The sequence below is a fragment of the Scophthalmus maximus genome, chromosome 8 (assembly GCF_022379125.1).
Source record: "Scophthalmus maximus strain ysfricsl-2021 chromosome 8, ASM2237912v1, whole genome shotgun sequence".
Lineage (NCBI taxonomy): Eukaryota > Metazoa > Chordata > Actinopteri > Pleuronectiformes > Scophthalmidae > Scophthalmus > Scophthalmus maximus.
The window spans coordinates 5,801,251-5,813,643 of record NC_061522.1 but is presented as its reverse complement, the minus strand read 5'-3'; the positions used below and the strand labels follow the sequence as shown (position 1 = coordinate 5,813,643).

General features: G+C 48.5%; 1 protein-coding gene across 7 annotated transcripts in view; it reads right to left on the bottom strand.

The window, feature by feature from the left end:
* The window catches only part of fat1a (FAT atypical cadherin 1a), a 75,388-nt gene that overhangs the window by 16,766 nt on the left and 46,229 nt on the right, over nucleotides 1-12,393 (bottom strand). For all 7 annotated transcript variants that reach the window (XR_007031308.1, XM_047333677.1, XM_035636456.2 and 4 more), the window contains 6 exons: nucleotides 11,086-11,361; nucleotides 10,651-10,861; nucleotides 6,019-10,089; nucleotides 5,151-5,347; nucleotides 4,871-5,024; nucleotides 3,472-3,705 (listed from right to left, as the gene is read on the bottom strand). Coding sequence is in view for 6 of the 7 variants with exons in the window: in XM_047333677.1 (XP_047189633.1) it covers nucleotides 3,472-3,705; nucleotides 4,871-5,024; nucleotides 5,151-5,347; nucleotides 6,019-10,089; nucleotides 10,651-10,861; nucleotides 11,086-11,361 (5,143 nt within the window). In the remaining variant the exon portion in view is untranslated. The remainder of the gene's footprint in view (nucleotides 1-3,471; nucleotides 3,706-4,870; nucleotides 5,025-5,150; nucleotides 5,348-6,018; nucleotides 10,090-10,650; nucleotides 10,862-11,085; nucleotides 11,362-12,393) is intronic.

Below are 12,393 nucleotides of genomic sequence, written 5' to 3'. Positions count from 1 at the left end.
ATACCTCTCGGGGTGTCTGGACTCTCCCCTTGTTTAACCCACCGCCCACATCCAAGCAATTAAGCTGGCGGATGAAATGTTATCATCACCAATAAGACTGATCGCCGCATCAACAGAAACACTCCTTTAAGTACGGGGCGTAAACGAGCATATTGATTCTCATATTGATGTATCGATTCTTGACTTCTACCCTTTTATTCTCATCCCAAAACATCCGTCTTTCACACACCGCCCGCTTATAAACGGGAGGCGTAAAAGTCTAATCCCTGCCGTCCTCATAACTCATGTCCTCCCACCGGCAGGGCGCTCGCAGCAACGAGGCAGAGACGGATCGCAATAATAATCATAATGCCTTTCTGCAGGTGGCACCCATTTGAAATGCGCCACAATATTTCCATTTGTCAGGTAAGTCGTCCGTCCCCCCTCCCTCCGTGGCTCTCACTATCGTGCCGGAGAGAGGCGACTGGCGGCAGCTCTTCTTCTATGGCCTTCCCGTCACTTTAATCTGCTTTGATCATCCTTTAACAGACTTGAGTTTAATTATGATTGGCTATGTTGCTTTCTACACATAAATTCATAACTGCATGCTCATTTAAGTCCCCACGCCTGGAACATTTAATATTAAAGTGGAGCTGGGATGGTTATTTGATTGACAGAAGATTGAATATATTTGGGTTTTGCTGTTAAACATTAAGATGGGCTTTTTGTTATTGTTGTTTTCTAAACAAAATGAACGTGATAATCAAGATCGTTATCAGGAGATTAATCAATATAAAGATTTTCTTTTGGTTGCAGCTCAAAGACAGTGTTGTACAGAAATTCAAATGTGCCAGCTAGAGCTGCAACAGTTGATCGATTAGTCATCGACTACTAAATTAATCGCCAACTATTTTGATAATCGATTGACAAGTAGTTTTAAGGAAAGACTTCAATTCTCAGATTTCAGCCATTTAAATGTGAATATGTTCCGGTTTCTTTGCTTCTCTGAGACGGTGGACTAAATATCTTATGTGGGCGGACAAAACTAAACATCATCTTTGAGTTTTGGGGAAACACGATCGACATTTTTGAAAAAAATTTGGACCAAACAACTTGACGATTGATCGAGAAAGTAATCGACAGATTAATCGATTATGAAAATAATCGTGAGTTGCCGCCCTGGTGCCAACTTCAATCTTATCTTTGGGGCAACACTGGCAGGTTTCAATTTGTGGACGGCTGGTGCGTCTAAGACTTGTTCCAATAGTTGTGGAGGGAAGATTGTCGTGCACTAAAGTAGACGCAGGCAGTAAAATGATTAAATTCCTCTACAACGGAGCGACACGAAAAAAAATCATATGGAGACGGGCGGTGCAGAGGGCAAAGGGAGACACTCGGATGCGCGAGGAGCGATAAGGGCCAAAAGCACAATCAAAGAAGGAATGTGCGCTCGCATAACTTTCGTTTATCACAGATCAAGGGCAACGGTCTGGGTCTGTCTGGTTCATAACTGTTCCACACCGATGAAGCGCTGCTGCTGCTCAGACGCGGCAGCAGGCTGAACCGAGGAGCGGCGGTGTGGCCGAGCATCAGAGGCGTCTCGCAGCCAATGTGGCAACGCGGCTACCGCTGCCAAAGAATGAGTCAAATATCAATGGAAGATAAAGCAACTATTTTTCTCCCAGGAGGAGGGGTTGCGTCGGGCTTTGCATGCTGACGGTGGGGCTTGCGCGACGGTGTGCGCGGGGGCCCGGGGGCGAACTGGGTCAAAGCCGCGACGCCTATTTCTTTTCTCGTACCCTCTCTGTCTGGGACGTGGCCAAATGGAGTTCAGAAGAAGCAGCGTGACTACACTGACACACAGCGACAAGAAAATAAAAACAGATCCCTCAATGTGCGTGACATGAATACTGACCGAACCCCCATTTGTGCTTTCACTCAGAGTAACTCGAAATAATTATTGCTCCTGGCTAAACTGCGGGGAGCACCTTTTTTTTTTTCTTCTCCGCCCTTCCTCCGGGTCTCCTTCTCCTTGATATTCAAAATGTGAATTTTGCCAGCAAAGCTTCGGGGAAGAAATGTCTTAATACCGGCACTTTCCTTCTTTTTTTTACCATTTAATGCTTCTCTCTCGATTTTAATTCTGGCATCCCCTTTCATTCTGTCAAGCTGTGGGTAGAATGAGAGGGCATCAATTCTCAAATGACCTAAATGACTAAGATGACCTGCTCCACTAAACTAAAGGTGTTATCTGGAGCGGCAGGTTCAATGGCTCGCCGGTTAAAGTCTCCAGGAGTTGAAGAGAATTTATTAAAACGGCAGAATTGGAAGTTCTCAGTCTTATCCACGTGTTTAAAAGAAAAAGAAAAAAACACTCTGGTCGGCTGGACGACGCTCGGCGGAAGGCCGGGGACGCCCGAGACGGATACGAGGCCCCCTGGCTTTGCGCCGGGCGAGTAGGAAATTTGCACTCGCCCCTTTTGAGAATTCAGCTCGAGGAGAGAAGAATTTCATTAGAGTGTAATGGAGCTTTTAATTTGAGGGGTTTATCATTCATGAAATTCCACATTTGTTATCCCTCCCTGGTGCCACTTAGTATAATGCATAATGGAAATATAATAACCTGCGCAATGTAAGTCAGCGCTGAGCCCAGATGCATATGCATGGTGTATATACCATGATGCGAATGAACCCTGTTTGAAAGATTCCTTAAATATGTAAGTACAGGCTACTTTATTGTGACTTTTTAATTGCATTTTGAGCATATTGACTCATAATTAACTCTCCAAACGGATTAGCAGAATCTACAACTGGATTTGGGAACAGATTCACCTCAGAGTCCACAAGGTCTCTAAAGTTCATCTAAATTTTACTTCAGGGGGAAAAAAAATATGATATTTTAAAATTTCAATGACCACATCGTGATGATTTAATAACGAGGACATCGTTTTTACCAAACTGCACGTCTTTGCATTCACTTTCTAAAATCCTTTTTAGAAATAATGAGCGAATTCTTGTGTGCGATTCCAAGGCAAGGGTTTTTTCTTGTTGAGCAAAATGTTTCATTCTTAATTGTTCAAAACGTTCTATTTATTTATATGCCCGTCATAACCCAAGCCTTGGAGCCTTCTCCACATGTCGAATCGGTTTGAAACCAAAGTCACAAGAGCCGATGCCGACTGTGAGAAATGTGGCACGTTTAACAACCCCCTTTTTTTCCTTTTTTTTACAGGGTTGGCGTTTTTTAAAACGCGCCAGCTGCGAACTCGGAAATTGAGCCGAAAAAACAAAGTCACGGAGCGAACTTCAGCTGAATTAGGTCGTTAGCTACAGTCGTTAAAGTCCGGTAGTGACAGTGGGACACGGAAAAACAAAAGCCTCCTCTTTCTCCGTCACTCCCTGAAATCAAACTGTGTCAATGTGCCGCGAGAAGAACATAGACCCATGTTACACAAAGTAATACTGTGAATACTGAGATTTGAATTTGCTCACCGGTGTCGATATCGCTCGCCTGCAGTTTCGCCACGTACGTGCCCGCCTCTGTGTTCTCGAACACCGTGACGGCGTAGGGGTCGGCCGAGAACTGCGGCGGGTTGTCGTTGACGTCCTCCACGGCGATGTGGACGTCGGCCTCACAGTACCGCCCGCCTCCGTCGACCGCCCGCACTTTGAACCGGTGCTCGTCTCGCTCCTCTCGGTCCAGGGGCCGCGACGTCTTCAGCTCCCCTGCAGGCCGACAGAACAGAGCGGGGGTATTGTACGAAACACACAGAGACATGCACACGCATATCTGGGGATCAGAGGGATGCCATCTGACATTAGAAAATAAATAAATCCGAAAGCCGCTCACTTTCCAAACAAATATTGAATCTGCGTAAGAAATGAATCAAGAGACCGAGTTTGGGTTTAAGAGAGCGAACCGCGGACACGCTGAAGCACTGTAGCCCTCGTGTCTCCTTTCTACTAACCAAGTGGCAAGCGTCTAAACAACTAATGGCTTTCAAGAGAGAGCGAAGAGGGACATAAATAAGTAATTGAAGCACAACAGGAGAGAGAGGGAGAGAGAGAGAGAGAGAGAGAGAGAGAGAGAGAGAGAGAAGCCAAAGACAGAAAAGGCTCATGAAGGAAAAACATCAGCGCCTGGCAGCTACGATCGTCTTGGAAGTGAGGCAGCCAACTTCACCACAGCCGCGCTGGAAGAAGTCCCGAGCCTCTTGGCGGTCCTCGTCTGCAATAATCCCACTAGTCTGCACTGGGGGAAAATTACAGCCCTCCGAGTAAAAGTAGCCCTGCTGCTAGAAACTCAGCGTTGATGGTCAAATAATGGCAAATCACGGCCGAACCTGAGCCGTTACTTGGGGATTTTTATGCAACGGCAGACGTGGTGTGTAGCTGTTTATATTCACGGGCTTGAGTTTGTTTTGTCCTTTTTAATGATTTCTACTTTGCATGTATTTTTGCATTGTTTTTCTTTCCTTCTTTTTCTTCTTCTTTCTCTCTCTCCGTTCCCAGGATGCTGGCTGCGGTGTCTGATTTAGAAAGGTCTCCCAGAAGAAATTATGTGCGGGGCCAAAAAGTATAGCGGCCATAAATTCAATTTAAGTGTAACTCTGTAATATTATTACGAGTGCCACCATGGGCCTTTCAGTGGGCCCGCGGGGGGGAATGTTCTTCAGCTCCTCAAGAGATGAATAAGTAAATAACAACTGGGCAAAAAGAAAAACCACATTGCCTCCTTCATGGCTGATAATGATTGAATGAATGAACAATAAAAAAACTAACATTTTTCCAAGTCCTAAATCGGACGCATGGCTTCGGGAAGCGAGCAAAGTGTTTCAGATCATGGTCTTTCATTGGCCGCAGAGCATCACACTGAACTGCGACAACGCACCTGTGTCGGAGTCGACGGCGAACAATTCCGACCCGTCTCCCTGGAGCTCGTACGAGATCTGGGCGTTGGAGCGGATGTCTGCGTCGGTGGCAGAAACCTGCAAGATGAGCCTGCCAGCGGCCGAGTCCTCCGGGACGCTCTCGCTGTACAGAGACTGAGAGGGGCACGGGTGCAGGGAGGAGGAGAGCGGAAGAGGGGAAGAAAATTCGAGGGATGAACAAGGCACGGGAGCTGAAATCGACTGCCGGGATCGCGACACGGGCGGGAGGAGAGTGGCTACCTTTTCGCACGCGGGGCTGTTGTCGTTGGCATCCAGCACCTTGACCTCCACGACGGCTTTGGCGGTGAAGACGCCGTCACTGGCAGTGATGTCGAGGAGATAATTGTCCCTCTCTTCGCGGTCCAGGGGCTTCCGGACGGCGACCTTCCACTCGTTCTGAGCGTGCTCGATGGAAAATTGGCCAAGTGGGTCCCCTCCTAGTTTTTCGGCGTTGGAAAAGATAGCACCACTTTAGAATGATCAACAACTCGGGAGGCGAGGAATAACCAGCCCGAGCCATTGAACACACACACACACAAGGATAAGGCTGTGACGTCAATTTTAAACTCCGTTCCTCTAAATATTGATTTATATTCCCTGAAATAATCATTTCAGTGCTCGGCACTGCACGAAAACTGCAAATCCTCACTTTTGAATCAAATGTTTTGTACACTAGGCAACCCCTTCAAACCAGAAGCAGGCCGAATGCTGAGAAACGTAAATGAACAAATAAACAGCGCCGCTTTTCTGATTCCTCTTCATATTTCCAAAACTTGGCATAGTTATTCACACTTGCTAATGAGCACCAGAGGAAGGAATATTTCCCCCCGCCTATTTCAAAGCATTATTCAGATAATTATACATTTCTGTATTATGATGACCTAAATATTTGCCTGGAGCTCGGGCAGATCAGGCAATAACTCCTAACAGATAATAAGCTGTGTAATGTTTCAAAGATGAGATATTATCATCATATTAAGTAGCATAAACGGATAATCCCCCACACCCCGAGCTCTGTTTATGAAAATCAGTTACACAAAAGGGAGTTGGGGGGGAAATTCTCCGGGCTTACTAATTATCTCTCTTGCGAAAACAATAAAATGCCCACCTGTGATGAAGTAGTTCACGTGTTTATTGATGTCCTCGGAATCGTCATCCGTGGTGCTGAGGATGGCAATCACCCCGCTGGGGGGGTCATCTTCGCTCACGGTGCCTTTGTAGATCTCCGCGGTGAAGCGGGGCGCGTTGTCGTTCACGTCGGCGACCGTCACCTCCACGCTGGCGCCGGTGGTGTGTTGGACCTTGTCCCCCTGGTCCGTGGCCAGGACGGCGACCGTGTACTTGTTCGTGTCCTCGCGGTCCAGCTCTTTCAAGGTGGTCACCCATCCGGTTTCACCGTTGACGGCAAACAGCTCGGGGATCTCCTGCGAGTTCTGCTTGGGGTCGAGGCTGTACACGACGTGGCCGTTGGTTCCAGAGTCTTGGTCGGTGGCTTTGACCTGGATGACTCGAGTCCCGCTCGGAAGGTTTTCCACGACGACGGCCTCGTACGGGTCCGACTCGAAGGCGGGCTTGTTGTCGTTCAGGTCCTTCACTTGGATGTTTATGGTCACGGACGCGACGATCTCGTAGGTCTCGTGTCTGGTCTGGGCGAGCAACGTGAGCTGGTACCACTTGGTGGTCTCGTGGTCGAGGCTCTTCTGAAGTTTCAAGGCGCCGCTGTCTCTGTCCACAACAAACACCTCGTCTCCGTTGCTCTCGGGAGTGTTTCCCTTCAAGAGGCTGTAGACGACCGGTTGCTCACCCTCTGCCTGAATCACATCTATTTCTGTGCCAATGGGAAGGTCTTCGGCAATGGTGTAACGGTAATGCGGCTCGGCGAATTTGGGAATCGGGGTCTCCGGCGCGACAATCCTGATGTAAACCTGCACCACTGAGTGTTTGGAGGGATTCCCCGTGTCCTTTGCCCTCACAAAGAACGCATAGAATTCACTTTCGAGCCCAATGAGACTCTCTTTGGTGACAATGACCCCGGAGGTCGGGTGGATTTCAAAGTTCTCCTCCACGTTTTCGACATCTGCCTCGATTGAATACTGAATGTCAGCATTGCTTCCCTCATCCATGTCTGAGGCAGCGATTTTAACCACAGAGGTTCCCCTCGGGACATCCGACGCAATGGTGGCTTTGTACTCAGCTGCTCTGAATTGGGGGGCATTGTCATTGACGTCCGTGAGAATGACATTGACGATGCAAAAACCAACTTTTCCGCCGCCGTCTTTAGCAATGAGAGAAATGGGAATAACCTTCTCCACGGCGTTCTCGCGATCGAGGCTCTCCAGGGTGAAAATTTCGCCATTGTCGTTGACAGAGAACTTGTCTTTTGCGACGTCGTTGACAATCTGGTATGTTATCAGCCCATAGATGCCTTCGTCGTCGTCAGTCGCCTTCGCCTCTGCGACCAACGTGCCAGCCGGTGAGTTTTCAACAAGCTCTACCACGTAGTCCACCTGGGGGAAGGTGGGGTTGTTTAAGTTGGCGCCGATAATTGTGACCACGACGAGGCATGAGCTTCTGAACACGCCGTCGGACACGGACACGTTGAGTTTGTAGAGAGGCTGCATGTGTGGCCTGCGGTGGTTGGAAATGATGACGGTGCCCGTGTGCTTGTCAATGGCGAAGTTCTGCTCTTCGTTTCCAGATATAATCGAGAATTCCAAATTATTTGCGTCTGAACTGTCGGCGTCCGATGCCTGGACCTGGGCGATGAAGTGTCCCCGCGGGGCCAATTCGCTGATCGCAGTTTTGTACGCGTGCTCTGTAAATGCCGGAGCGTTGTCATTGAGGTCAGTGACATCTATCGTCGCGGTGACGTCGCTGGAAAGGGCTGGAACGCCTCCGTCCACCACGCGGACTCTCAACTTGTGCTGCCGGATCTCCTCGTGATCAAGTATTTGAGCGACGGAGATTATTCCCGTGTCACGATCGACGGTGAACAACTCTGAGCTCTTCCCCTTTTCCTCGACCAGCAGGAAGAACACTTCCCGGTTGTTCCCAGTATCGGCATCTTTGGCGTCGACTTGCAAAACCGATGTGCCGATGACGGAGGCCTCGGAAATATTGGCATAGTAGGCCTTTGAGAGGAACACGGGGGCATTGTCGTTCACGTCCTCCAGTATGACGTCGACAAACACGTCCGACTGTGCTCCGGTCAGAGAGTCAGTGGCTCTCACATTTAACTTATAAGCAGGATGTGTCTCAAAGTCCAAAGGCTGAATCACATGAATAACACCTGTGTTGAAATCAATGGAGAACTGTTTGAAAGGATCTCCTTCGGAGATGGTGTACACAATACGAGGGCTCTCTGAATCATTGGCCTGCACGTGGAGCACGGGCGTGTGTAACGGAATGTTTTCGGGGATCTCAATGCTGTAAAAGGGCTTCTCAAATATAGGCATCGCTTTGTTCACCACCGTTATCGGCACGTCTACTTCGGCCGAGAGCGCCGTCCCTCCGTTATCTTTCGCCATGACGGCGATGACGAAGTCTTTGTTGAGTGACTCCCTGTCGAATTTGCTTTTGAGGGAAATCTCCCCCGAGGGGCTGATTTGAAAGTGCCCCTGATGCTCCTTCAGGTAGTAACTGATTTCCGCATTCGCGCCCACGTCCTTGTCCACTGCCGTGACCTGTCGGATGACCTGGCCTACCTCTGCGTCCATCTGAACCAGGGCGTGGTAGGGAAGGTTCACGAACATAGGTTTGTTGTCATTCACGTCCTCCACCGTCACGGTCACCACAACGTGGGCCGCGTCCTCAGATTTGTCCTCTCTGGTGACCTCGACGATGATATTAAACGTGTCCTGTGCCTCGCGATCAAACGGAATCCCAGTGGTTGAGATGACTCCGGATGTGCGGCTGATTTCGAACCTGCTGTCGGGGTTTAAAATCTTGAAGAACAAAGGCTCGTTCAGCTGGTTCCCGACGACGGCGATGACCGCTAGTGATTTCCTCTCAGGCGAGTTCTCTTGAACGTAGGCCCTGTAGGAGTCCCTGGTGAACTTCAGCTTGCTCTCCTTGTTTTCTTTCACATTTATCTTCACTGCAGTGACGGCGGCAAATCTACCATCCGACACCCTGACCTTTAATTCATATCGGCTCCTCAACTGCGTGACATTCTGAATGGAGATTGTGCCCGTGGTCGGATCGATCTTAAATTTATCACCAATATTACCCTCAGAGATGGAGAAGAGGAGTTTGGAGTTCGGCCCAGAGTCGGAGTCTGAAGCGTTGATTTTAATGACTTCCACCCCTTTGTATGTCGGCACTATGACAGTAGTCTCATACAGCTCTTGACTAAAAACTGGCGAACAGTCATTAACATCAATTACTTCAACGGTCACGTTGGCTGCTGTCTCAGCAAACAGGCGTGGCATTCCTAGATCATGGACCTGCACTGTGAAGCGGAAAACACTCTTCTGTTCATAATCCAAAGCTGCCGTGATCCTGATGGCGCCGGTGCTCGAGTCAATTGCAAAATAGTTGTGCGCAAAGGGTTCGACGATTTCATAGATGAGCATGGCATTCTGGTCGCCATCAGCGTCAGAGGCGCGGATGACGAAGGGAGTGTTTTCATGGGTGAGAACGACGCTGTTGACGGGAGCGGACTCGCTGATTAAACCTTTGAACTCCCTCTGGAGGAAGATGGGAGCGTTGTCATTTTCGTCCTTCAAGTGAATCTGAAGCGTCGCGTTGCTGCCAACTCCAGCCATGTTGGTGCCCTGTACGATGAGCCTGTACTGAGAGGTGGTCTCGTAATCTAGAGCTCCCTGGGTCACAACCACCCCAGAGTTTGGATTGATGTCAAATGCGTCGCCGATGTTGCCGCCTTTTATTTGATAGAAGACAGACGACTGGCTGACGGCCGTGACCAAGCTCACAAAACTTCCCGGGTGGGCGGATTCGCTGACTTCTGCGGAGAACTCCTTTTCGGTGAATCTGGGAGCGGCGTTGTCAGAAACTGTCACCACGATGTGTACGGTGGCTGTAGTCGACAGTGGAGGTGCTCCGTTATCGGACGCCTTGACGGTGAGTTCAAACTGGTTTTTGCTGCGCCGGTCGAGCTCCTTGGCCACGGTGACCGTCCCCAGAACAGGGTCGATGGCGAATGAGTTTGCAACATTTCCTGCAAGACAGAGAAGACAAAGGAATCCTTTTTATGTGGCTCAACTCAAGATCAAATGCATCATGACCCTTGTTGGCAAGTACTGCCATACAAAAAAGAAAAAAAAATGTTTTTAATCAGCATTTGAAACAACATCATCGTTACAGTGCTAACTTCAATTTTAAGCCCCTCAAAGCAAACTACCGTTCATTTAGAATAAATCATCTAACCTCTTTCAAATATGCATGTGTTCAAACAAGAAGCTAATCAGCACATGTTTCTTGTTCTCATATAACTGCTTACTGTAGCAGAAAACCACTGTGGGAATGTCTAAAGGGGGGAGATCCGCTCACCTCCCACACAAGAACTTCAAAACAAAGTCTTCAATATTCTAGTTTTTGTTAAGTATTCCATTCATGATCAAGATACAGTGGGCAGCCGGACTCGACATGACTCATACATTTTTTACCAGCCGATTCAATTTGCATTATTCAACAAGGAAAGCTTTCTGCTGTGAGGGGAATACGGGAGGGGGGGGGGGCAGTGGCTCAACAGTGTCACAGCGACTTTGTGGATGTTTACCTGATTCGATGCTGTAGACGATCTCCGCGTTGTGGCCCTTGTCTTTGTCGATAGCCGTGACCTGAAGCACGGCCGAGCCCACGGCGGCCGATTCAAACACGCGGCCCGAGTACGGTGTTCCAATAAACCAGGGCGCGTTGTCGTTGGAGTCATCCACATTGACAATGACACGCACCAGGTTCCTCTTCACTGGGATGTCCTGGTCTCGGACCTGCCGGAGGGAAATTTAGAATGGGGGGCAGGGGGAGGGAGGGAGGAAGAATAGAAGGAAAATCAGGAAAATGCGTTAGAGCCCCGAAGGGATAATTATTTCCAGAGTGAACAAACATCATAATACAACAAAGGATTCATATTTTGAGAGCCACAGAAACGTACTTGATTTCATGGATGGTGACTATTGTGAAACTGTCGTCTGTTCATTGATTGTTCACGTACCATGACAGTGAGGATGTGATAATGCATCGTCTCGTGGTCCAGTCGCTCTGCGGTGTAGAGGGTCCCCGATCCCGGGTCCAGTCGGAACTTCCTCAGGCTCACTGGATCGGTGCTGCTCAGCAGCGTGAAGGTCAGCTTGTTCTTCTCGTCTCTGTCCGCGGCGCTGATCTGCATGACCTCGCTCCCCGCCGGTTTGTCTTCGGGGACGTTCACCACGTACATCTGCTGGGTGAACTGCGGCCGGTGGTTGTTGGTGTCGATGACGCGGATGAGCACCTAGAGGAAGAACAGGTACAGAAGAGGAGAGGATGCTTTAGGTACGAGGATTACGAGGAGAACGGGGTGGATACATTTGGTAAAATAAAGCTTTCACAGGTTAATATTGATCATTTGTTTCATGAAAAAAAGCCTGAAGATGGTAAATATACAGCAGTGAAGTTTAACTTAAAGGGTTATGGTTAGGTTTACATGTGCAAACACATGAATTACACAATCAAACAACCCAATAATTACCTGAATACTAGTAGGAATTTAAAATATACTTTACAAATATTCCAGTAAATTGTTTAAAGTATGATAACTTGAGGACATGCTTCAAAAAAACTAAGCTCCTTTTCTTTCTTATTTTCAGTCTCTCACTCCCCGAAGTTCGTCTGCACGCACACATTATTCATTTTCAAAACCCTTCTCCTGCACTCGTGTGGTTGTGCAGATATTGACGAGTTCAGTACACAGAATGCGATGCTTTAACTGAACGACCACTTGATGTTGCCAACAGTTGAAAAAAGAAATCAATGCCGATTAACCACAGTGCATCTAAGCAAAGGCACATCGGGAGTTCACGTGTCGTGAGCCAAATAGCGGAGTTGTTGGCTGTGGAAACTTTGGAGTTTGTTTAGGTATGTGTTCACACAACAAACTACTCAAACTGTAATCCATGACACGACAAGTGCGTCACACGTTTGTGCGTCTTTGCTTTGGGCAGCACAAAAAAAAAGTGCAGCTCACACACACACACACACACACACACACACACACAACACACAACACACACGCACACGCACACGCACACGCACACACACACACACACACACACACACACACACACACACACACACACACACACACGCGCGAACTTGAACATCCCCAAACTGTAAAATTCCACTGGGAGCATGTTTTATCAACACCAGCCACTCGTCTACTGGACTTCCGACAGAGGATTATGGAGAGCTGCTGGAATGCCATCTCTGCTTCCCAGGGCCAGCGAGGGGGCTTCTGCCGTTGCCAAACATGGGGAACAAAGGGATC